Source organism: Euphorbia lathyris, chromosome 4, assembly GCF_963576675.1.
Source record: "Euphorbia lathyris chromosome 4, ddEupLath1.1, whole genome shotgun sequence".
NCBI lineage: Eukaryota > Viridiplantae > Streptophyta > Magnoliopsida > Malpighiales > Euphorbiaceae > Euphorbia > Euphorbia lathyris.
The window spans coordinates 44,533,192-44,559,755 of NC_088913.1; the positions used below are offsets into that span (position 1 = coordinate 44,533,192).

Sequence of the window (26,564 nt, forward strand, 5' to 3'; positions counted from 1 at the left end):
TGGTGTATAAAAGAAACATCTTCATGCCTTTACTGCTGTATACATAAAGGTTTTATGAAGAGCTATCATATAATTGGATTGGATCCTTGTGTGAGAGGCAGAACATATGTGGAGCTGGAGCCTCTCATTAAAAGTAGGATTGATGCATCTCTATAGAAAGAGTTGATCCTTCCAAACTTGCATACCTAATAGGTGCCATTCGTTTGTGGGTGGAATTGAAGTCTAGCATGCATTTGCTCTGTCAATAGAAGTGTAGAAACAACACATTAAGGGCTCTTGTATCATTAGAAGAAGCCAAACAACATTGTTTAGGGTGCTTCAATCCCATGCACTTGATAAAAGAAGCTGGTTTTTGGTGAGAAATATCCTTTATCCTTTGATTAAAAAAGAAAAAAGAACATTCAAGTAAATGTGACAGGAAGCAGCAAATGATTTTTTGATAATAACGTTGGAAAACAAAGTAAAATCAAATCTTTCATTCTATCAAACTGTATTCTACAAGTTATGTTGTGGTTTTCCTACCTAATATTTTCAACTATCTCTCTCACTAAACATTTTACATGATAGAGAATTCATCATCCACACCCTCCAATTCTCCTTTAGCAAGGTGTTGTTGGATAACCAAAACAGAAGTGTTCAGTGAGAAACTAGATCCTGAAAGTACGTCCCCAATTGGACCTAACTCCGGACATTGCTGCCAATCATTCATCCCCACCGTCAATATCGAGTTCACTCTCCCTCCTCTTCCAACAATCACTAGTGCATATTGGCCTTCCAGTGACCTCAGTGTCGAATACGTCTCCGCCGAATTCGCTAGATGCTTCTCCATATAAGAAACATATCCTCCTGCCACATGTCTTTCGTAGAAATGAGCAAATGCCTCATCATCCAGTTTCATCTCTGCTTCCTGCTCGGCTTGATTCACTCTGTATTGCCCAGCTCTTCTTGACATGTTCTCTGAATTGTCATCAAGTAGGAATCTTATCACTGTCAGCTTCACTCCTGGATGTCGCGCTACGCACCCCGCGTACGCTAGTGCTTCTCTGTCGTCTTTCCCGCCTATGAAGATGACAGCTACAAGAAAGTTTCTTGCTGTTGTTGATATTTTCTCTGTCGATCCAAGATGTCTGTCCACAAGTATCCCAACTGAACATGGAGCACTTCTAAGCATCTGATTCATTCAAACAAGTAATGTCACAACTTTACAAACTGAAGATTGAATCCATATACAATTAGCAACATACGTGAAAATGTCTGTATGTATTGTTACCTTTCGGTTTACGTATCGATACCCTGGATGACCTCCATCCAATGTTCCATCTGGAAGCTGCTTCTTGTGGAATGGCAACACAATCAAGGAGACCATTAGGTCCTCTGCTAAAATGCAGATATCTTGTGCCATTCCATTGAAACTAGAAAGAGCAAGCATTCTTCTGACTGTGATACCGTCCCTATTGTTATCCACGTAAGCTTGGATCTCTTGGGTGATATGATCCCTCACTTCTGTCACATCCTTATCCGTTACTGTTACTGTATCTATTCCGTCGCTTTGCACCAATGTTGCTGCTATTTGTTCTGTGAGTTCAACCATATCGGTGACATGAACCAGAATTCCTGGATCACCTGTCCCTCGAGAAATCTCCATGAAGTTTATAGTTGCAGGCACATTATGCTGTCCATGAAGACATAAGAGGATCCGAAGCTCAGTCGATGGATCAAGCCATTGAAGTGTTCTTCGATGGGTTGGTGCGAGTTTCCTTGCTCGTTGGATGATTCGCATCACGATGGACGGAGCGAATACTACCGTGTAGAATATCACAATAATCATTGAAGTAGTCATGTCACTAGTTGTCAGTTTAGACTGCAATTCAGTTTCGAAAACGAACAATTACATCTTTCATTAGTGTATCACATTCAAGCCAAGAAATGATAAGGTAAGAAGTAAGAAACATTACCACGTTCAAAAGAATAGCCAAATACACATGGAAATGACCTTTTGCACTCAAGAGCAATCCGAGTTCAACAGATTCGCGCCAATGATAACCTAACATTGCTCCACAGATGACAGTTCCTACAACTTTACCGTACAATGTGATCGCCAAAAGCACGAAAAACCTTCCCCAAGTCACCAAATGACCCGGGTTTAGTTTCTTGAAATTAGCATGATATCCCATCCAGAAGAAGAAAAGTGGATAGAAAATAGTAGTTAACAGATAATTGATTTTACCAACTGCCCATTTGGAAACTCTGCCTTCACTTGGCAGAAAAATTCCAGCCATGAATGCACTGAGAATAGGGTTATAACCATACAACGGCGAGGCACTACACACCATAACCATAAAGGCAATAGAAAGCACTAAATGTGAGCCTTTCATAGGCTTTCCTTCAGGGTTTTCATTGTTGACCCAATTGAGAAATATAGGCGAAATTTTGGCAGCGAAAAGGGTCTGAAGAAGCAATGCAAGTCCCATTGTTACGACATTGGTAATCCGCGTAGCAACATCGGTACCCTTAGTTGCAGGAGCTAAGATAACATAGCCAATGGAAATAAGAAGCATCGAGATCATATCAGAATGTACTCCTGCTCCAATGACAAGCTTTCCTATATCCGATTTCCCTATCTTGAGATTGGTTATAATCCGGGTTAGGATATGAGAACCACTCCCGGAGAGGGTAATGGATAGGGAAAGAGTGAGACATACATCTCTATTTGCATCTCTAAAGTAGTGAAGAAATGGAGTTATAGTGCAGGCTAAAATGAATGAAGATATCATCCCTGCATAAGCTATCATAGCAGGTTGAGTTGGGGGTTTAAATATCACATAAGGATCCATTTCCATTCCTAATGCAAACATATAGCAAATCATCCCGAATTCTGCTACAAAATTCAATGTTGTTATAAAATTTTCATCGAAAGCCTCGCGAATCCATGTAATTGAGCCAATGACAAGCCCTATCTGAAAAATTGTATAATGGATAATGATGTGATTTAGAAGAAAAAGAAGAAATAATAATTAAGAAAAGAAAGGACTTACAACAATATCAGAAGAAATGCGAGGTTGAGAAAGAGGCTTAAGGAGATGATGAAGAAGATGACTTAAAACGAAAGTGAGAATGATTCCAACAACTTTTCCAGGACCATTTTTGACAGTGTAAGTTATGAAATTCTGGCAATTTGGCTCTGTTGTAGGAGATGCCTTCTGATTTATTCGATTTGATCCCTTGGTACTGTTATTTGCCATTTTCTTTGTTGGAGAGCTGAGCTGAGCTTTTGTTTTCTTTTGTTTCAAAGTTTAAGTTTTTGTTTTTTCTTTTTCATTTCTTCAAAATTTCTCTTTTGGTAATTTTTTTTTTTTTTTGGTTTTGTGTTTTGTTGTTTAGTTTGATTGTTTGTTAATCAGTTGGTGGTGGCAATATCACTGCGAACTCTAAGGAGAAATTGCAGCAGCAAGTTGAGGAGACTAAGCCATGCAACTTACTATTTTAGAATACCAAACACCCAATTTTACAAAATAAACCTCAACTTTTGCCTTCATTTTCTACTTTTTTTTTTTTTTTTATTATTTTTTTTTATTTTTTTTTTAAGCTTAACCATTCCCAACCTTAATCATTGCATATCCTATGTTTTGTTTCTTAAAATCCACAAAATAAATTTATAAATATTTAGCCAACACTTTTAAATGTATGCATTTTTTTTAAAATCTATTTTATTTACTTCAATTTTACACATCTACAACTAATTCCTTTTACATTCTTATTCTCAAACCTAAATAGGTTAACTCAATAATGTATAAGTACTTATCCTACGTTTCACTCATTTTTTGCCCATGACTTCATATCATAAGGGCATCATGATGATTGAGATGAATTCATGCGACATGATCGCAAAATTGTTATTCCGATCTCTTCTCTCCGCTCTTCTCAGCCTTCCCCTTCATCACTCCTCTGATTTCCTCTCCTAAGTCGATCAGCCACACTAGGTATTTTCCACTCGCTTTTTGATTCAACTAATCACAACTCTTGTCGGCATTTTGGCGTTTACCAGGATTCTGGATTCTGTTTATGTTCTACTTCTGTGATGAGAGTTCGGCTTTTGGGTTTTGATTTTTTTTAATGGTGTTAGGTTTTAACTCATTTCTATTTGGTATGCTAGAAAAGGAGGCGATAGTGATAATTAAGGAATGGTGTTCAACCCTAATTAGTGAGAGTTATGGGTTATTAAAAACATTGCAAAGCTTTGTTAATGATTCTTTCAGTCGTATTTTCCAGGTTAGAGTTAGGAAATTGAAGGTTTTGAATTGTGAAAGAGAAAAAGTGAAATGCAGCTTTATGAGTGAGTGAGTTGATAAAAAAGGAATTATGATAATTAGGCCATTTCATTTCATTTCAAGTAGGAAACGCATGATCAATAAGAGGTTAGTGATTCCTCTGCTACGTAGTGATATCATATGAAATGAATAAGGACACGTGGCATTAGAAGGACCCTCAGATCAAGCACCACATGTCAAAGCACAGGCTTTCGGATATTCCAAAAGTCTTCCATGGAACGTTTCCCGTTATAGAGAAACCCCATGTGACTAACATCATGGATGATTTCTCCTTAAAGCCAGCTTCCTAATAGAAGAAGGAGTCCTAATCTCAAAAGGATTCCTAAAAGAAGAAAGGTCCGCCCTTCCCTTATAAATAGACAGGTATGGTCTTACCTAATAGTATGTTAACTCTACTATCTCACAACTAATCCTTACTCTTCAACCCTTCCAAACACTTACTAACTTAAGCATCAGAGTGAGTTCGTCGAACTCCGGCCCCTCTTTGACCTCTTATACTATTTAACAGGTTAAACCTCTAAAGGCCTGATAAGAGATTTAGATAGTCAATCACAAGTTCAGTTACATGGTTATCATTGGTGCGTTGATCGTGGAATTCAAACAAAACACTTTAAATTCGAAAAAATCAGTAATGGCAGAAGGCAATCGCATCCGATCGAAAATTCATGGTGATAATATGGAAGAGGTCACCCCTGAGCCTGGATGACAAGAGTCGTTAGAGCCTCAATACCAACAATTGGTAGACGAAGTTACCGATTAATTCTGCCAAAACTTAGGGGTTATCTAGCCAGAGATGGATAACATCAGGGCAGCACACGCAAAAGATATGGCTAAACTAAAAAAGGAACTCGGACAGACTGAAGAAACCCTGCAAAACAATAACAACATAGGGGAATCTAGCCAACGATCAACACAGACACCCATGAGGTACACCCGTAACCCATCACCAAAAAGGAAATATTCAAGATCAATAAGTCCTTCCAAACAAAGGGAAGGACTAGAAATTCCCAAAGCAAAGTCCAGACATCATTGAGAAGAAAGGAGTAAAAGCAGAAGGTGGTCCCCCCATAGACCTTGATCAACTCATAGAAAACATGATGAGAAAAACAAATCGAAAGAGGAGGATGAAGACAAGCCTGTCAGTAAAAGAGAGATGTACAAAATCCTCCAAAAAGAAAATTTAGAGAAATTCGGTACATACACTAGACCTTCAGCTCTCACAAACACATGCACACCTTTGTCTAGGAAGATCCAACACCAGCCGATGCCTAGAGGATTTTGTATTCCCACCTTCTGTTAATATGGAGGTAGTGGAGATCTAGTAAATCATGTCAAAAACTTTAGAAGAATCACAGAAGCAACAATAGCCATGGATGCAATCCTTTGCCGCCTTTTTCCCACAACTCCTAAAGAGTCCGCAACCTTTTGGTATGAGTAGCTTATTCCTGGAATTTAGCATAGTTTATCGAGCGGTTCTAAGACTTAGCCATCCGAATCAAGGAATTCAGCGTAGGAGGAGCCATCAATGCCATGGCAAGCAATTACTGAAGTCGTTCATTCTAGAAAAGCACCATCACTTCCAGACCTAGAGATTTACAGGAATTGATGAAAAGAGCTAGAAGTTACATTCGGTGGGATGAGCACAAACCCAACCCTCTGCTCAAAAGGGAGCCCGACTTAAACAACAACAAATCCTTCAAGGAGAAGGACCGAAAAGCTAGAAATCAACCAAAGCTTCGAGGGCAAAGGGACAACCCCCCTATCACCTTTAATGCGTCTAAAAAAGAGATGCTCTTTTGGTTCAAGGATAACAAGATACGAATTGAATACTGATAGGGGTCAAAAACCCCTATCTTTGGGTACGGTTTTAGGACGGTTTTTAGTATTATTTCATGAATAAGCGAGCAATTCTCGCATTTATATGCCTTTGTGTGAGTTAGTTAGGAATTGGAAATGTTTTATTAACTTTTGTTGTTTAGGCTCGTTTTCTGATCATTTTAGGCAAATAAGGCCAAAATGGCATGTATGTTATAATTCCGTTATCTTTTATAGCTAATTGATCCGCCAAAAGTCGCACCAAATGGAGCGTTTGCTTAAAATGAGCGATTGTCGGGTCAATTTAGCCTCGAGACTAATGTTATTTGGAGTTTTCGTGCATGCGCAGGGGAAATTCGGGCGAAAATTACATCGTGGAACATCGAGCGACCGTGCGGAAGCGTGCAGGGCAAAACAGCTCGTCGAACTGGCCTTTTTAGGCCAGCTCGCCGAGCAGGCCTCCAGGGGCCTGCTCGGGCGAGCTGGTTGCGCAGGGCCAGCTCGCCGAGCAGCGCGCCCTGCTCGGCGAGCTGACCTGCGGGAATTGGTCAAAAAAAGTCAATTTTGACCCCACGACCGGTCCCACGACTTCCCACCTGCACAAGGACACGAAATAGGTCAAAAAGAGGGCCCGAGCTACAACTATAAATATAATTTTTCCATTGCAAATTAGATATCTTTTATCTTTGTAATTTTCTTAGCTTTCACCTTGAGAAATCCTCTCCACCTCCTCCATATCCTTCAAACCTCCATTGAAGACACCTCCGAAGCTCCGCTCACCGAGGATTGCTCAAGCTCCATCCTTAAGTCCTAGGAAGACGCCTGCATTGGTAGACAGGTTCCCTGAAAGGGATTTTTCTTCTTTTATATTCTGTCTAGCCTCTGATCTATGTTATGAATCCTAGGCTCATTGTATCTTCGTGACAATACTTTCATCTTTGATATATATTATAGTTTTGTTTATTCAATTGTTTTATTGCTTTAAATCTTTGTCTTACGCTTTGTCTGATTGGTTTAACTCATTCGATAATCCTAAAATTAAGTTGGCACATATTGCGAGCTGAATCTGACCTAGTCAGTGCCTATAGGATTGACGACCTTATAGAAGATTAAGCCCAAATTGCTGAGCCTTAGAGCTAGTTTCGACCTTACAAGGGAATCACGAACTAGGGACCTCAGGAGGATAGGTAGGGTTAATCGCCTCGGACACAAGTGACTTAGATTAGGTTTTAATTCCGTTGTCTAAACAATCTATTTTCATTATCATCGTATCCCTTCGTGTTCCTTCGGATAATTACATTGGTAAAAGATCACCTAGGAGTAGTTTAACTTAATTAGGGGTAGAGTAACTTAATTAGGCGTAGAATAACTTAGCTAGAATTAGATAACTTAGCTAGGAGTAGTATAATTCAACCTAGGAGTAGATTAACTTAATCAAAACAAAACTCAAAACCCCCAAAGCCTAGATAACACCTGAGACCAAGTAGTTCGATACTTGTGGTAAATAAATCCTGTGGACGATACCTGGACTTTCCAGAAATTTATTACTTGATAACGACAGGGTACACTTATCCCTTAGTGAGTCTCCTTTACGGGAGGCGCATCAAATACCACCCAAACTCAAGAAGTGCTGAAGCAATGGAAAATAATGCCACTTTCATAAAAGTGAAGGCCATGAAAATGAGGACTGTAGACAATTAATCATAGAGTTGGAAAAAATGGACGAAAGCAGTAAATTAGACCGTTTCCTTAAAAATATGGGGAAGACTCCAAAAAAGAGAAGAAGGCCGAAGGCTGGACCCCTAAGGGAGTCATCAATGTCATAGCCGGAGGACCATGCCATAAGAGAAGAGAGAGAGAGAGAGGAGGTGGCTGCTCTGGAAAAAGACTACAATCTGATTTCTACTTCGACAATATCAAGAACAAACCGGATGAATGGTATGATCACCCGAAATTTCATAGACTATTTTAAAGTTCGCAGGGTCTTTATCGATACAGGAAGTTCCATCAACATCATCACCCGAAAAGTTTTCGAGAGTCTGGCGCAGAAGCAAATAAATTGACCATGGCTACTTTGGTAATTTGGAATCTGGATAGGCGACTCATCGGGCAGTGTAGTAAGAGGCATAACAGGCTGATCTAGAAGAACTGTCGGCTCAGTAGGTCATCTAAAAAACACAGAAGAGGATATCTGGGGTACCAAGATCGGCTGTCAGGGCCCAAAAGCATGCACCGGGTAGCAGATATCCTCGCAACATTTGCATACTCATCACCTAAAGACTGTCCATCCCAGCAAAATATCACCTGAAATCAAAACTAAATAAGTCAATTATTATACCAATGGTTTTTCTAACAAAGTTCATTGTATGGGTGCATGGCTCACCTCACTCCTGGCTAAGTCATTCAACCAATCTCTGGAAACTGTTGCGAAGCCCTCCTCCCTCCACTCTCTCATCAGTGGAAGCGTCAATCCACTCTAGTGGAGAGAATGTTGATTCCTCAGAATATTGCGCTTGTGAGCCCAAATCTAAGGAGAGACAAGGTAGAAATGTGATAATTCCAAAAAACTGATGCAGAGAATTTCCTCAATGGTTCGAGTCACGGAAAAAAGGAATTGGCGAATCAGGCGAGATCGAGTATGGGGTCAAATGGCCTAAATGGGCCAGAATTACCCCCACATAACATGGGACATGTCCCACACGTCGTGTGGGGCTGCTCCTATCCAAAAGCTCCAACTTTGGAGATGGGCGAAGTGGCTCCATCTTTGGCGACGACGCGGTTCTTTTCTGCGACGATAAATTCACTTTTAGAGACTGAATATTGATTTTTAGCGACGACGAATCAGCTTTTCAGCCAAGAAGAAAAAGACACACAAGGTTAGGGGACAAGGGGACCATGGCTGTCACAAGTCTTACATCTCTTAATTACAATTATGCTATTTTACCTTATTGTTTGTCCTTTTGTTTTAATTTCCTAAATGCCACTTTGGCATTTCCTTCCCACTCTACCCTTTATCCCTCTTTATTAATTATAACCCTAGTTAGGATTTTTAGTCTTTTACATTTCTTTTTGTTGAGCTATATAAGCTCCTATATTTGTAAGGATATTCAACTTTTATAAAATATAATTTCTATCTTCTTTTTTTATGAAGTTTGTTAAGGTTTTCAACCTTCAACAATTGAGGAATCTATGATTTTCCTACAGATTTAGACCGTAAACCCAAGATTAATTCCTTCTAGTTTAGCTAGAGAAAAACTATCTATCTATTTAAGAGTTCTACTTTTCCTTTATACTACACCATTTTATAGTGAAATCTCGGGTAAATTACATACATGGTGTACAACATTTACCCATTTTCACACTTTGGTATACAACCTTCAATTTTACGAACTAAAGTGTACAACCTTTTGGTGACCTCCCACTAAAGTGTACATCAGGTAATTATGACCGATCAACCCGAAGTCAACGCGCCACCTCAGCAATTTAACTTTTCTAAAAATAAAAAATTAACCCAATTAATATAAAATAACTTTTATACCCTTTATAACATCATCTTCTCCATCCTTATTTTCTTTCACTCCATTTTCAAAAATTATTTCTCTCTCTTCAACCTTCATCCTTATTTTCTTTCTACTCCATTTTCAAAAATTATTTCTCTAACTCTCATCTCTCTCTTCCATTTTCTTTTTATAAGCACCACTTCTCTCTCTAACTCTTCCACCTCTCTCTAATTCTACCTTTCTCTCTCTAACTCTTCCATCTCTCTCACTTTTACTATGATATTTGGTGTGAAAGCAAACGCACCCAACCTTTCTTTTAAAGGTATGCATAGTGAAGAGAATAGCTCAGAAATCATCATTTCTTTCACAACATAACATAATGTTTCATCAGGTCTCCTCTTCAAAAACATTATCAGTTGACAAACTAATAGTTGTCCAATATGGGAAGAAATTAGTTTATACAAAACTCTCTGAAAAATTCCACTAGAATAATGATAAGTCTCAAAAATCTATAAGCAGTCCAAGATTTCCTCTAGACATCAACGTAATTGTTTTATTTTCCTGGAAATAGAATAATACTCATCTTATTAGCATATCAATTGGTTTTTACTAGATTATGCCCATTTGAGTTCGATTTACCTTCTATAAAGTAATTCATGTCTATAAGATGCCTTTGTTGCCTAGTTCATAAGATCTCTATTGTCTGGCCCATAAAATGTCTTTTTTACCTAGCTCGAAATTTGGAGCCTTGTCATACTCCCGTATAAAAGATTTCATCATCGTTGATGTGTTGATGGAAAAAAAAAAAAAGAACTGGTCACAAATTAGACAGGGGAATATTTCCCTTTTGATTAAAATGCATATAAATTGTAGTAAGAGATCCGCCATGGAAGGGAGTCGAGTTCCGGAAGCCTGTTGTAAAAGAGTCTGTCATCATAATTTTAGAGAGGGAGGCCAGATTTTAGAGAGGGAAAGGGAGAGACAAGTTACAGAAAAATGAAAAAATGGTGAAGAGAGAGAGGAAAGAGGTTTGAGAGAGAGATAATGTTGATAAAAATAAATTTTAGGAGAGAGAATTGAAAAATTCACTTTATTAAGGACATAAAAGTAACTTAATAATATGTGGGGATCACTTTTAATTTTTAAGAAGTGAAAATTGATGAGGTGTCACGTTGACCGGTCACAAAAACCGGTTTTACACTTTAGTAGGAGGTCACCTGAAGTTTGTATACTTTAGTGTGCAAAATTAAAAATTGTACACCAAAGTGTGATAACATGTAAATGTTGTACACCACATATGTAATTTACCCGTAAAACCTCTATAAATGCATATCCTTGTGACCGGAAAAAAATATTCATTAAGCGAGATTATTTATTTATCGATAAATGAATAAATTATTCATTTATCGATAAATGAATAAATTATTCATTTATCGATAAATATTCATTAGATATGTAATTATCTTGTTTATGAAATATATTATTTGATTGATTTGTAATTATCACATTAGCATAATTACAAATCAATCAAATAATTGCAAGATTCGTTTAGAAGATGCTAATATTCCTGAACCATAATTAGATGAAGATATTCAAGGATTAAGTGATGTCATTTCTAATTTATGCTATAGAAATGTGATGGATGTCGAACAGCTTTTGAACTATCCTAGCGAGAATGATACAGTTATGGAATCGCTTACAGACGAAGAAATTATCCAGTCAATAATGAACAATGATGATGGAAATGATCCAGAGCCAGATGATAGTTGTGTTGTCGCAAATGTATAGTCAAAAGAGGTCTTTCAAGCAATGGTCACCTTAAACAACTACTTGCTACAACATGAGCAAAATATACCAGAAGTTGTGTTTGCACTATAAAAAGTTAAGAATGGTGTTCATTTTGGTTTAGGTGGAAAGTAAAAACAATCAACTATAGATGCATTTTTTCAGAAGAAATGACTTCTAGTTGATTGATTAAAAGGTATATATATATATATATATATATATATATTGTATGTAATTTAATAATTATTACTTTATATTTTCATTGGGGCCTTAAGGATTTAAATAATTTTTATTACTTAATGCATTTAGCGAGGTTATTATTTTAGTCCATTGGCCCAAGTCGGGACCGGAAGAATTTATTATATAATCGAGGTTATTACTTTATCGAATATTCATTTATCGAGGTTTAACTGTATTGGTGGAGTTCTTGGTGCGGAGAAATTGTGAGAGATATCATGCTCATTATAGAATGGTTCAAAAAGATGATTTTCAAATTATTTTTCATGATCACTTCTAACAGCAATAATATAGAAGTGTCTTCCAAATTCAGTAATCTTTTGTAAAGATGTGAAATTTTTTCAAACGCTTCATCTTTGTGTTTTAAAAATAAGGTCCATGTAAACGAGAGCATTCTCCAACTATGACTAATACATATTTCATACCACCAAGACTTGTTAGTTGAATAGGACCAAATATGTTTAAATGTAGCAACTCTAATGATCTAGAGGTAGAAACAACTCCTTCAGAGTTAAATGAACTTCTAATTTGTTTGCCTGTTTGATATGCATTATAAACATGCATTTTGTTAAAGGCAATTTTAGGTAAACCATTCACTAGACCTTTTCTTGAGAGTTTTGAGATAGTATGCATGCTAACATGACTGAATCTATGATTCTAAAGCCACATTTCTTCTTCTTGTAAGATGATACACTTATCATATATAAGAGACTTTGTATTGAGAAAACAAATGTTACCAATTCTAGGTACACTAAACAAAGTCTTACCACTTGACACATTTTGCACCTCATATTCATTTGAGTCAAAGATAACCTTTTTACCTTTATCACATAGTTGACTCACACTAAGAAGGTTGCACTTTAGGCTGGTGAAACGTCTTTTACGCCCAAAAATTAACACACCTATGTGGGCACATGTCATGGGCATCGCAAGGGCGTTGCTCGGGCACGATCTGGGTGCCACTTGGGTAATGTTAATGCATAAAATCTAGCTTTCTCTTTATTTCTTATTTATTATTATTATTTTTCAAGCGTAAATGATTCAGTCATTTTTTAGTTGTTACGTCTCTTGACCCTTTAAAGAAAGTTTTCATCACGAGTCCTCCGACTCTAGTGTCTACAGCTGCCCCTATGTTATCATTTTAAAAGGTGCGAGGTGTGTGAATTTTAAAAGTATTTTTCAAAGTAACAATTGTTGAAAACAATTTCTTTCCCCTACTTTGAAAATATTGCAAAAATAGAACTTGCGGAAATGATATGATAAAGTAATCGATCACGTGGAGTTGGAGAAATGCAATCAAATTTAAGATATATTTCTTAGTTTTTGGACCGCCAAAGTTACCTTTTGATCAGAGTAAGGACTTGATTCACTGATCAGAGTCATTAATTGATCGAAGTCATTGATTGATCGAAGTCGATAGTTAACCAAAGTCGATTATTGACCAGAGTCAATGGTTGACCAGAGTCATCGATCGTTGATCGGTGGGGAAGTCCATTTGGACTATGAATACACCTCCTTCATAAGGGGTGTTTGGAGGGCCCTTCATCACGACAGACCATTACCGATGGTGACGACCTGCATATATAGCAGCAAGTGTACATGAGTTAGCAAAAGTAGAGAAGGAAGAACAATGCACAACTGGGTGAGTAAGATATATATACCTGTAATATTGAGAAGCCACCTGGGTGCCTCATGCCGGAGTAGGGAAATCTGTGACTCAACACGAAGATGGAGGTCCCTTATATGTTTATCCATGATCGATATAACTAAAGTAAGTATAGTGTTGGGTTGTGGACTCTTGAGAATTGGTAAAAGCTTCATATTTATACTGTGGGTGGGTAAGTGAAAGGTCTAGGAAAGGAAAAGGGCAAATGAGAGTTATTAGGTCTCTCTATATACGGTACGCAATTAATGAGCATCATTTGGTTTTGCAGATATCAAGACTTGGGGATTCTAGGCCTAATAATGACTTAGATATGCAGATCAAGTTGGATTTTGCTTCCAACACCATGCCTTTTGAAAGATTGACAGATTTGGGGATGTATTGCTTATTGTTTTTACCTTATATTAATTACATCCAGAAATTTATCTAGTTCAAATGTAAACAGATTATGAGCATTAGTCTCCAATAAATTTAAAATCATTGATATACAAAAATTCTTGTTCATTTGATTATGTTTCATTACCAGATTCATTCGAAGAAGAAGGCAAAGAATGACATTAACGTTTAAAACAAATGTCATCTAAATAAAAATAAAATGACATTAAAATAAACGAATCTGTCATCTGAAAATAAAGCCATTGACATGATTAATTAAGACCTATATCATCTGAAACAAGCTACAACGATATAAATTATTATGAAAACTATCATCGCGAATACCAATATGCCAATTTCTCATATATCTACTTGAATTTTTTAATTATTCGTATGTCATGTGATGACATTAAAGGTGACGTTAATAATAAAAAAGTTGCATCGTAACAAGATTAATATGACAGTGTGCAACTAGGATAATGTCATGTGTCGTATCTTCACATGACAGAACTTAACCGTCATTTGAAGGTGCAATAGACGGCAGCGAGCCACGTGACAGATTTATATCTCGCGGGATGACGGTTTTTAACCGTCGTCTGAGAGGCTATTTGGCATAGTGAAGGTTGGTTGGAAGCCATTTTGGTATTCTAGCTTGAGACTCTCCCAAGATGCTAGAATCTCCCTCATTTGCTCTTTTAGAACCCGATGGTCCTCCCTAAGAGTCTCTTCAAACCTTCTCATGGTGGTTTTGAGACTTTCTAATCTTTTGTTGGCGGTTTCTTCAGATTTTTGAGATGAACTTGGTTGAACCATAGTCGAAAGAAGTCTCCGTTAGGAAAACGATCGGCTCTGATAGCAAATGTTACAAATTAAATCGGGACGATTTAGTTTTAATCGTAAACTAACAACGGTCATAATTACCTGCTGTACACTTTAGTGGGAGGTCACCAAAAGGTTGTACACTTTAGTTCGTAAAATTGAAGGTTGTATACCAAAGTGTGAAAATGGGTAAATGTTGTACACCATGTATGTAATTTACCCGAGATTTCACTATAAAATGGTGTAGTATAAAGGAAAAGTAGAACTCTTAAATAGATGACTATAACCGTGCTAAATGAAAACAATCTTTCAAAATATTTTTCGAGCTGAAACTAGGGGTGTTCAAACTTGGGTTGGGTGGGTTATAGTATAATTTTAACCCAACCCATGTAAGGAATTGTTTTTAAAGATTGGTTTGGGTTATAGTAGGTTATGATGGGTTGTATGAATTTTTTAAGTGGGTTAGATGAGTTGGGTTATAGTGGGTTGGATGGGTTATTGTATATTTATCATAAATTGTACATAACAATTCAACTCTATGTTTTTTATTGAGCTGATTTTTTTTTACAAGCTGTTGAGTTTTTTTTTTTTTTTTTTTTAAGTTGTTGATTTATTTTTTATAATAATAATAATAAATAAACCTCAAAATCATAGATAAATGATAATAAATCAGTATATGAATATCAAAATACAAACCGATGAAAAAAAAAAAAAATTAAAAGCCAAATCAATCAACCACAAATGATCTTGCATTTTCGAACTCTGAAAAGTAATTAAAATCAAAATTAATTAATAAAGAACAAAACCAATGATGAAAAATAAAAAATAAAAAATATGGGATAAATTATTACCTATCTCGAGTTCTTTATATTTTTCTACTTCATCCATCGCACAACGAATGCCAATAGGAATCAGTTCTTTTCGTAGCCAATTTTGACCGCATATAAGAGATTCCACAACTGTTGGAGAAAGAGAGCTCTGAAAAGGGTCAAGTATTCGACCTGATGTGCTAAAAGCAGACTCTGAAGCCACGGTAGAGACTGGGACAGCCAGCACATCTCTAGCTAATTGTGAGAGAATTGGAAACGTAATAGAAATTTTCTTCCACCAACCTAAGCTATCAAAATGATTAATTAGAGCTTCATTTTTTTTCAGACAAGTACCTCACTAACTCTGATTTTTTCTCCGCACTTTCTTCCTCCACTAAGTGTCTAACAAATTGATTTCTCAACGTTTCCCCATTATCTTCAAATTCATTAATGCCTATAATCATAATTATTTTGACCCAAACAAGAATATCCTTCACTAGTAGATATTGGATTCCGCTCATGATAATCATTATACAAACGAGTTAAATTTTTTTCTACCTTTTCAACTATATGTCTAGCATTATCTTCTCTATAACTCTTCTCAAGACAAAACTTCACATATCTCATCTTGTAACGAGGATCCAAAACAATAGCAATATATAACAAAAAGTTCAAATTATTCTTATTCTCCCAATACTTATCAAATTTCAGTTTCATTCTAACAACCATATCACTCAAAAGTCTATCTTCACTAATAATAGATCTATGAAGCACAGTTTGTATAGATATAATCTCGTGAAAAAATGTATTTGAAGTCACAAACAATGATCCTGAAAACTTTAAAGCCACATTGTAAAATACCTTCAAAAACTTGATGAAATATCTAGCATTTTCCAATCCTCAAAATTAGGAGTCCCACTAACCATCCCTCATTTCTCAAAGTGATTAAGATATCTAGGATCTTCCACTTCTAACATTATAAAAGCCTTTTCAAACTTTTCAGCCGCCTCTAGCATTTTGTAAGTTGAGTTCCACCTAGTTTCAATATCTAAGCATAAAAGGCTTTTACTTTCAATTTTTGATTTCTCAACACACATCTTAAAAGATTGTAATCTAGAAGGAGATGATCTTACATACCTAACTGCATCACGAGTTCTTAAAATTGAGTCATTCAAATCATTCAATCCATCATTCACAATCAAATTCAAGATGTGCGCACAACACCTAATGTGTATATAATCATGACCTAGTATAGTACCCTTCCAATGTTTAGTTTCAGCTCTCAAATATCTTATAGCAGTATCATTGGAACTAGCATTATCAACTCTAACAGTAAAAATGTGATCAATTCCCCAATCCAACAAACATGACTCAATTGTTGTCCCTAGCGTCAAACCTTTATGATTAGCAACCGGGCAAAAACTTATTGTCTTTTTGTGCAGTTTCCAATCATGATCAATCCAGTGTGGAGTAAGACATAAATAATTCAAATTTTGAATCGAAGTCCATGTATTCGTTGTCAAACATACACGTTGACCTTTCAATAAAATTTTCAATTTTTCCTTCTCATCAGCAAATAATTTTAGACAATCTCTTGCAATAGTAGTGCGAGAAGGAATTATAAATCTAGGCTGCAAGGCATGAGAATAATCTATAAAACCTTCATATTCCACAATGCTAAAGGGAAACTCATCACTTATAATCATTCTAGCCAATTTCAACCTCATTTCTTCCAAACTACAACCTGTTACAACTAACCCACCCTCACATCCTTTACTAGTAGCTTGAGAATCTGTCTTTTTTTTGTTTTTTTTCAATCCTATATGGATACTCATGACATTGATTGGTTACATGACCCCAAAGTGTACTAGTACCATGCTTAGACTCCCAAACATACTCTTTACCATAATAATTACACACAACACCGTTCTCAATACTAATAAAATGATCCTATATAGCTGATGTTCTTTTAGATAATCGTTTACGAGAGCATGTAAGTTTTGTATTCTTACTAGTTATCTCCTGGCTTTGGCTCCGAGCAGTTTGAGTAGGAGTTTGAGAAATTTCAAGTTGTGATTCCATCTGAAATACAATAGCCCTTATGATTGTTAATTTAGACAAAAAAAAAACATATGGCATGCCTAATAAGCCAATCAATGTTCATTTTGTTAATGCATAACATATAAGAAAATATGCTGAATTTCTCATATTCTACAAATTGCAAATTGTTGCAGGCAGACGTTAAATCACAATAAAAATGAATGGAAAATGGTGATTGCTTCATTCAGGTCCAAATTCACATCAAACACAAGTTATAATGTTCATAGTTTTTTCCAATTTCCTACAAAATTTAGCCTCAGAATCCAAACTAGATGTGAGACCATGTGGATGAATATAATTTGAGATACATCTCAATAATGAATTAGATTCATAATGTCCTCTGCCTATATTGTGAATTGCTGGCCAAAAAGTAGTTAAAATGGAGCTTATATAAATATCAGGTTCCATTTTATATTAGCTTTCCTTATAAAGTTATGAAAATCTGATTCCATATACCATGTATGCTTGTGGTTTACACACTTCAACCACCAACCAATAATGTGGGTTCTTAAAATGGGTATTTAAACAATTAGAACACGAAGCGCAAGAAACAAGTTAATCAAATTATAATTCAATCACTAGAATTTCTTTTCAAACTAATCAAAACTCATTAATACTAACCCGCTTCCAGTTTTCTTTTGGAATCTTAATTGGGTTAAAATTGGAACTAGCATAGCTTAGTTGCTAGTTATGTGAAAATAGATAATTAGAGGTGGATGTGTTTCTTGCAAAAAGTCTAATTACCTCTTTAGAAAGGACACCAGCGACGAGCAGAGGAGCGACGAGTGGAGGTCCGACGAGCGATGAGCGACCAGGAGGCTTTGAGGCGGTGGAGGAATTTGAATGGAAGACCGAGATGTTGGCTAGGGTTTATGATATCAGATGGTTTAAGTTGGGTTGGTGGGTTAATTGGCTGGGTTATTATAACCCAACCCATATAAGTCAAATAATTTTTTTCTAACCATCCAACCCATGGAACCCATCTATAACCCATCTATGCATATTCCATGGGTTGGATGGGTGGAGAATGGATGGGTTATAATAACCCATCCATATTTGAACACCCATAGCTGAAGCTATAAACACAACTTGCTATATTTTAACTAGAACAAAAGATGCAAAGAAAGATGGTAATGATGATATGATGATGATTACAACACTAGTGCACTTCGATAGAAGGAAAATCAACATGACGATCTACCTAAAGGTTTCTGGTTTCATATAGATCATTCTATGGAGAATAACATTGACAATCTTGTTGAAAAGGTAATAACAAGAAGTCAATTAAAAAATATTTTATTAATGTTGCATGTGTTTCAAAACTAGAGCCACATAACTTCCAAGAAGCGAAGATGATGAAAGTTGGATCATGGCTATGCAAGAAGATCTCGATAAGGTCAAAAGAAACAAAGTACGAGAACTAGTTCCTAAACCTAAAGATCAAACAATGATTGGAACTAAATGGGTGTTCAAGGACAAGTTAGATGAGTTTGGAAATGTTGTGAGAAATAAAGCTAGACTAATAGCTCAAGGATAAATCAACATGAAGGTATAGATTATGATGGAGCTTTTTTGCACCAGTACAGTGCCACGTGGAACAACGTGAGCCTTTAGATGTAGCAAAACTTCCATGAAACGTTTCCCACTAAGGGAAACTCTCATGTGGTTAAGATAAAGACCCATCAAATACCTCTCCAATTAGAAGACTTCTCTTAAGAGAGTACTTCTAACAGAAGAAGAATTCCTAATAAAGGAAGGACTCCTAGAAGAAGAGCGGATCAGTGGAAACATTGTAAATAGACATGTGTGACCACACTAGACGGTACGTTAATATCACTATCTCACAAGCAATTCACATTCTTCAATCCTTCCAACATATGCTAACCTAGACATTAGAGCGGGTTCGTCGGACTCGGACCCCTTTTTGACCGTTCGTTCTGTCTTACATGTATCTCACTAGAAGGTTTGGCAAGAACTTTTTATACAACGATAACAATTAACTATACAAAAAAAATAATGAAATAATACTTTTGTTTTTTAATAGATAAAGTTTACATGAACAATATACTATTTTTATGATTTTCATAATGATATATATATATATATAGAAAAATATTAAGCAGTTAGTGTTGCATATTCATAAATTGAAGATATTTTGCACCATACAAAGGAATAAAATACAATTTTCCTAATTTTTAACGTGGTGGTCTGATGGCGTGGCGCCTAGGTAGAGCTTACGAATATATTATGATAAGGACGTTATGACTATGGATGTGATCTTCCTAAATGCTCTATCTCTACTAGACGCTACTACTTAGGGGCAAGTGTACCCCGTCGTATCAAGTACTAATCCGGTTAAGACCAGATATCGAATCCACGGGATTTATAAACGACTCGGTTTTATACGTTATCTAAGCGGTGAATACTTTGGGTTGATTTGGAAAACAACTACAAACTACTCCTAACTATAGGTGAGACAGATTTATATAACGAAAACTCTACGAAGTGATATGGATGGTGATAAGTTATAAGTATGATAAACAATAACTCCAAATATATACGGTTAATGATTTACTCTTGCAATGACGACTATGTGTAGTATGACCGACCCGTGAAGTACTTAGACTACGTGGTTCCTAGTCAAGGCGTGTCTAATGCTTGAGATTAGAAATTAGGGCCCGTAAGTTCCGTGGCTTGTCAATTCCTACGGTTTCCGGTGCGTCACTTCCGGTAAGGCAACACCTATATGAATCCCTAAAGATAGCCCGAATGGCGTCGGAAATCGCGTTCCCCTACACAATAATCAATTACGAATATCAAAACAAGAAGCAAGCATCAACACATATAAAGAAGTAGGGATTGTAAATCATAGATTATAAATATGGAAAATGTAAATATGGAATACAACCAAGCCTAGTACATAGGAAGAGTACAAGCTAATTAGCAAGTGAAAAGGGAAGAATCAGCCCTCAGAACTAGCTAACCGGACTCAAGGCCGTCTCTTAGGACTTAGAGGTGCAACTCTCGAGCTTAGTGAACGGAGATGGAACGGAACTTTGACAGAATGACGGAATAAATGATCAAGCTCTCAAGGTGATAGAGTTTTGCTATGTAAAATCTGAATATCTAAATGAGTGCTACTCACCCTTATTTACACACATCAAGCTAGGGGTAAAATTGTAAATTCACAAGATACAAGCATGGAGATATATTATTTCTGCAGTTTTCCCATGACACGCCCCGCGTATGGTTGAGGAAGCCCCGCGTATTGACCCATTTCGTCAATAATCTCTTGCATGTGGGCCAAATTCAGGTTTTGTTGTCTCAACCACGCCCTGCGTAGACTGGGGTACGCCCCACGTGGTTGAGCTCCTGAGATTTAATAGCTTGAATTATGCCTTGTACGCCACGCGTAGCCTGGAGCACGCCCCGCGTATGTGAGTCCCTAGATCTTTTGATTGAAGAATTTCCCAATACGCTCAGCGTATAAGGTGGGACGCCCCGCGTGGAACCTGTTGACTTGGGAGACCATGCAGTCTGACCTTCATGATTGAGTGTATTATTGCATATACGCCCCGCGTGGTGGTTCATACGCCTCGCGTATCAGTGGATAAGTCCCACGTGGTGCCTGTGGATTGCTCAATCAGTTCTGACTAGATAACACGCCCCGCGTGGAGGTTGATACGCCCTACATATGTTGGTGGGATTTTGCTCCTTTCTCCTACCTGAAATACAATTCTCGAGAGCCGAATTAGCTTGACGTTTTATTTTCTAGATTTAATAAAAAATAAAGACAATTAATCGAAAGTACGGATTTTATTTTTATTTTGTTTATTTTATTAAAAACTCCTTATTTTTGTAATTAAACTTATTTATTTGGTCCTAAATTAAGCCGTAAACCACGCTAAAAGATAGGGGCGAAACGTCCCTATCAAGGTCAACCTCCTTGGACTTTAAAGTTTTACTTGTCCTCAAGTAAAAGAAGTCGAAAGACAAAGGATTGAGATGATTAAGAAACAAACCTTCGGTTAGTTTTACCAAGTGCGTGATTCCAAAGCTAAAGTTTTATGCAAAGTTTTCGGCAAGTACCTACGTAAACAAATGAGCGACCAAAACTTGTTTGAAACCTCCATGATCAAATTTAATATGCAATATCAACGGGGGCCGATTATCTTTTGAGAACCCGAAAGTACCTCACCAAGGGATTTCACTCTTACGCTCAAATCTTGGTGGGTCGGTGTTTTTGCACTCTCCTTTGCACTTACTTGAAGTCACTTTGAGTTTGCATTTTCATCCGGGCTTTTCCTCCTATGTTATGGTCTATGCAATATTAAAAATGAACCCGGAGGGGGGTTGTAATGTGGGTGGATTTTTAGTGGTTAATTTTCTTATAGAAACTCGAGTTCAAACACCGCTTTGATGATTGCACCGTATTTTCATTTTGACCTTAGCGAGTTCGTAAAATATAATTCGAAATTGCTCGGGTGGAGCTTGAAAATGCCTTTTTGTTCTTTATTGTGTCCTTTTTGTTTCGAGAGCGGCACAAAAATGATTTTGAAAGCTTATGGTGCTTACTTGTCAATGCATTGGCTTGTTTTGGGTAATTCTGGTGCGATTTGATTTTATCGGTGATCGAACAAGAGGAAAAGGGTTAATTGTTAAAAGGGTGTTTAACAAAGAAGTTGGCTAATAGGCTCGAGGGGGGTTTCCTAAAGGTTAATGAAAACGAGAAAAATAATTTAAGAAAAGAATTAGCCTAAGTGGGTTTGTTTTATCATCTATTGCCCTTTTTACCAAAATAAGTGTACTTAACCCGGTATTAGATGCAAACTCTATGAGTCGAGTGAAGTCAAAGCCCTCGAAAAGTTGTGAAAGAAAATAGAGTTCTCGTACGAACTCTTTTAGGCTCAAAAAGTACCTCACAAAAAATTCGGGTTAAAATGTGTACTTTCAAGTTCTCGTCAAATTTTCAACCATCCCATTTTTATTGCCTTTTTAAATTTCATTATAGAGATAACCTGTGGGTTAAGACTCAATGCTTTTGTTTAGCACGAACCTAGGCTTTGCATAAATTCTATAACTTCAGAATCAAGATTAAAATTTCTTAATTAAACCGATCCTTTGTTTTAACGTCTTTATATTTAAGAACAAATAACGAAACTTTTTAATTAATTTTCGAGGGAGGTAGTGTGTCGGAAAATTTTTAAGAATCAATAAATTAGTTTAATTATTTTGTTGTTTATTTGATTTTTATTTTTTTTTTGTTAGTGCAAAACAAACGGTGAGTGCGGGGTTGCACGACCCTCCGCGTTATTAAAATGATGCCTATTCCAAGGACGTCGCAAAAGAAAAGAAAGCAAAAACAAAAATAAAGATAGAATTTAAAAAAGGACCCTGGAGGTCAGGTCTTACGCGCGGCGTACCCAAAGGGGCGCCCCGCGTAAGAGATGTGTGTTTTGAAGCAAATGGAGGCCAGAGACGCGGGTACGCGGGGCGGACATAGGGGGACGCTCCGCGTGAACATTATTAACTCACGCAAAAGCAGAAAGAACAAACACGGAAAGGGGAAATAAACGAAACTAAACACAAAGAAAAATCATAAGAAAGGGAAAGAGATATATATAGATTAAAATAAAAAGAAAGTACAAGAAAAACACAAAAGATAACACAACAAAAACGGAAACTAAAAACACAAACACGAAAAGGAAAAACATAGAACAAAGAAAAACATAAAAAACAAAGGGAAACTAGGGTGGAGGCGGAGGAGGATGCCCATGGATATTGAAATGCGTGAAGAACGCGTTGGAAAAGGTGTCAAAATTGGCCCAATCCTCACGCCGTTGGGCCTCGATGGAATCGAAGCGGGTGGTGAAGGTGGAATGGTCCATGAGGCGATTAGCCTCAAGGGTATCAAAGCGGGTGGTGAGAGTGGCATTGAGGTTGGCAAATTGAGAATCAAAGTGGGCGCGATCTTGACGTTGGTGGCCTTCCAAGGCGTCCAACCGGGCATATATGGAGTTGAAATAGTGGTTGGGCGGTGGGCTAAAGTTTAGGCCCATGTCTGAGTCCGATCCCTCGTCCTCGTGGGGTTGGGCCACCCCCGAACTTTCACCCGGGCCGGAGGCAGGGCGCTGGAGTAATTTGAAGGCGTTTTTGTTCAAGGGCCGTTGAAGGAAATTAAGGCTAAGGTATAGCAGCGGAAATATAAAAATTTTAGCCTACTTCCTTTTAACCATAGGATCCGTTAATCGTTATTTCATATAAAGAGGGATAAGAAGAAATATCTTTCGATGATCAATCTACCATTGCAAACGAAATGCCCACAACTTCAAAGTAGATGTAAACTGTTTACCAATCTTCCCCTATCCGAAACAGACCTTCCAGACCTCCGAACGACAATCCCTTCGGTGGAAACGTGGAAGAATATGTCTAGAAGCTACTGTCCAAAAATCGCGACGATCCGACGGTTCAATCTCCGGGAATCCGCAAAATAGTGAACTGACCTGATGTAGGCAAAGAAAAACGAATTTCTCCCTTTTGATTGTTTTTCCTTCTTTCGTGAACATGGTGAGATTAAGTTAGAATCAACCCTTATGAGATGCAACCAAAATAGATTGCCTCTAATTAACCAATACAAGATCAAAGAGAAAGAGGGATGAATAAGATTAATCAATCGATGGAATGCCGTATGAATTCTTGTCCACGAACTAGGGGATGGGAATTCTTTTTCTCTCTCTAATTAGTAATTTCGAAAATCACTATAGGGGGAGGTTAGAGGCTTAGTCGAAATTCACATGGGAGGGGGTATATATAGTTGCTTGAATCTAAACCCTAGTTAGATAGGAATATGTTACTTAATAGGAATCCAATTCGGAAAAGGATTCCTAATTATTATCTCACTATATATCTAATATATTTAGGATAATAATAAATAACCTAATTGGATAATAATAGGAGTATATTAATCCAATTAAAACTCCTAATTTAATTATCTCTTAATTAATTTAATTCATAATCCTAATCAAATTATGATTAATGGAATAAAATCAATTCCTTATCTCTATATACAAATTTCGCCCCCCTCCATATATTTGGGCCTTACTAGGCTCAATTGGGCTTCCATCTATTAATCATATCCATCTCTTTTTTGGTTCCAAGTCTTATGTGTGATCCATTAGGTTCTTACTACTTCTGGCCGTATGCAACTATTAAATTAATTTCTTCAAGAATTATATTTAATCCTTGCATAACGGAATGATGTACTGAGTATGTTATTGGCAAGTCTGTAATCATTCCCCCAGAGTCCGTTAAGAAGACAGGTTGATTCTGTCGTTAACCCTTCCGTATTAGTTACGGTATAATACGATCCTTTATCAACTACATCCTTGAACTGAATCTTATGACTATGGGTAATGTCAAGTCACATAAAGCGAGACGTTCGTTTTACTTGTTCTTGGCCGAGTCAACTCAAAAAGATAGGTTAAGTGAAATCTGTATTTCTACTCTTAAGCTATCACCTTGCAAGGGTTTAGAGTCGAGTCTTCCACAAGCGATCCTTGGATGTATCTCCCATTAATCGGGAGTGATAAATGCTCAATCCAATGTATAACTACCCTGACATTACTTCCTGTGACACCCAACCTTTGCAGTTCACACCCCAGAGTCATCTCTGTTAAGGATCGTGGGACCGCAGGATCAAAGTCTCACATTCAGTAATTCAGGATGACCAATTAACATTCTTTTGAGTCTGAGGATTAGTTATACCTAGTAATACCAATGAGATGAACAGTTGACAAGGATGAATCTACCCATCCTGTTATCTCAAATCGGATCCCCAATCCTAATGAACAACGTTTCACCGGATCTATGTAACTGTCCAGATATCTATATATATATGAAGCTTGTGAGATCAGCTTTCTGTCGGACAGAAGACATTGTTACATACAAGTCTCAACCGTGATATATCAATCCTAAACATATCACTTGACTTGGGGTGGTTTTAAGTTTATTAGTTTATTATAAAGTTTTGTCTCACTTCATGCTTGTATGAACACTTTATAATCACTTTAAACAAACTTACGGATTTCCTTTTATTATACTTTATTCAGTGCTTAAAAGGGATTGCCTTTATATAGTTATAAAACATATATCTCATTAAAACAAATGATATAAAGAACAATTCATTTACAATAAGTTTGTATCCCGCAACAATTGACTATAGGACACTAAACCCCAACATACTCCCACTTGGACTAAAGCCAATTGTTTCTAAAACTTATCCCAGTAGAAGTTAAATGACGATCATGTACTTTCTGGGTTAAAGGCTTTGTCAACGGATCTGCAACGTTGTCCTCTGTAGGTACTCTTTCTATTCTCACATCTCCTCTAGCCACAATCTCTCTTATGATGTGGTATCGTTTTAGGTAGTGCTTGGATGCATTATGAGACCGTGGTTCCTTTGCTTGCGCAATGGCTCCATTGTTATCACAGTACAGAGTAATGGGATTGACAATGTCAGGCACCACACCTAGTTCTGTAATGAACTTTCTAATCCAAACTGCTTCCTTTGCCGCTTCCGCAGCAGCGATGTACTCTGACTCGGTCGTAGAGAAAGCTACGCTTCCCTGCTTGGAACTTTTCCAACTGACCGCGCCCCCATTTAGGATAAACAGGTATCCTGATTGGGATTTAAAATCATTATCATCTGTGAGATGACTAGCGTCTGAAAATCCTTGTATTTTCAGATCTTCCTTCTCCGTACACTAGGAACATATCTTTAGTCCTTCTCAAGTACTTAAGAATGTTCTTGACGGCAATCCAATGCTCGTCTCCCGGATTCCCTTGGTAACGACTCGTTACAGATAACGCGAACGCTACGTCAGGTCTAGTGCATAGCATAGCATACATAATCGAACCGATCGCGCTGGCGTACGGGACTACAGCCATGCGTCGTTTGTCATCATCAGTTTTAGGACATTGATGATTGTTTAACTTTACTCCATGTACCATGGGTAAGTTACCTCGTTTCGATTCAAGCATGCTAAACCGATTTAGCACCTTTTCAATGTATGTAGCCTGTGAAAGACCAAGCAGTCTACGCGATCTATCTCTGTAGATCTTTATACCAAGTATA

At 37.1% G+C, this 26,564-nt stretch overlaps 1 protein-coding gene across 7 annotated transcripts; it reads right to left on the minus strand.

Moving 5' to 3' along the window:
- Positions 1 to 448: 448 nt before the first annotated feature.
- Positions 449 to 18,328, minus strand: LOC136225525 (cation/H(+) antiporter 28). Of its 7 annotated transcripts, XM_066013581.1 has the most exons (7): positions 18,176 to 18,328; positions 17,344 to 17,413; positions 8,527 to 8,670; positions 3,036 to 8,447; positions 1,956 to 2,957; positions 1,271 to 1,861; positions 449 to 1,171 (listed from the first exon to the last, which is right to left on the minus strand). In XM_066013581.1, the coding sequence occupies exons 4-7, from the start codon at positions 3,240 to 3,242 to the stop codon at positions 557 to 559; spliced, it is 2,415 nt and encodes an 804-aa protein (XP_065869653.1). In that variant the 5' UTR covers positions 3,243 to 8,447; positions 8,527 to 8,670; positions 17,344 to 17,413; positions 18,176 to 18,328; the 3' UTR covers positions 449 to 556. The 7 variants fall into 7 exon arrangements, with proteins under 7 accessions (XP_065869653.1, XP_065869652.1, XP_065869658.1 ...); XM_066013580.1 differs by having other exon boundaries at positions 3,036 to 8,670; XM_066013586.1 differs by lacking the exons at positions 3,036 to 8,447; positions 8,527 to 8,670 and adding an exon at positions 15,374 to 15,481.
- Between the last annotated feature and the right edge of the window lie 8,236 nt (positions 18,329 to 26,564).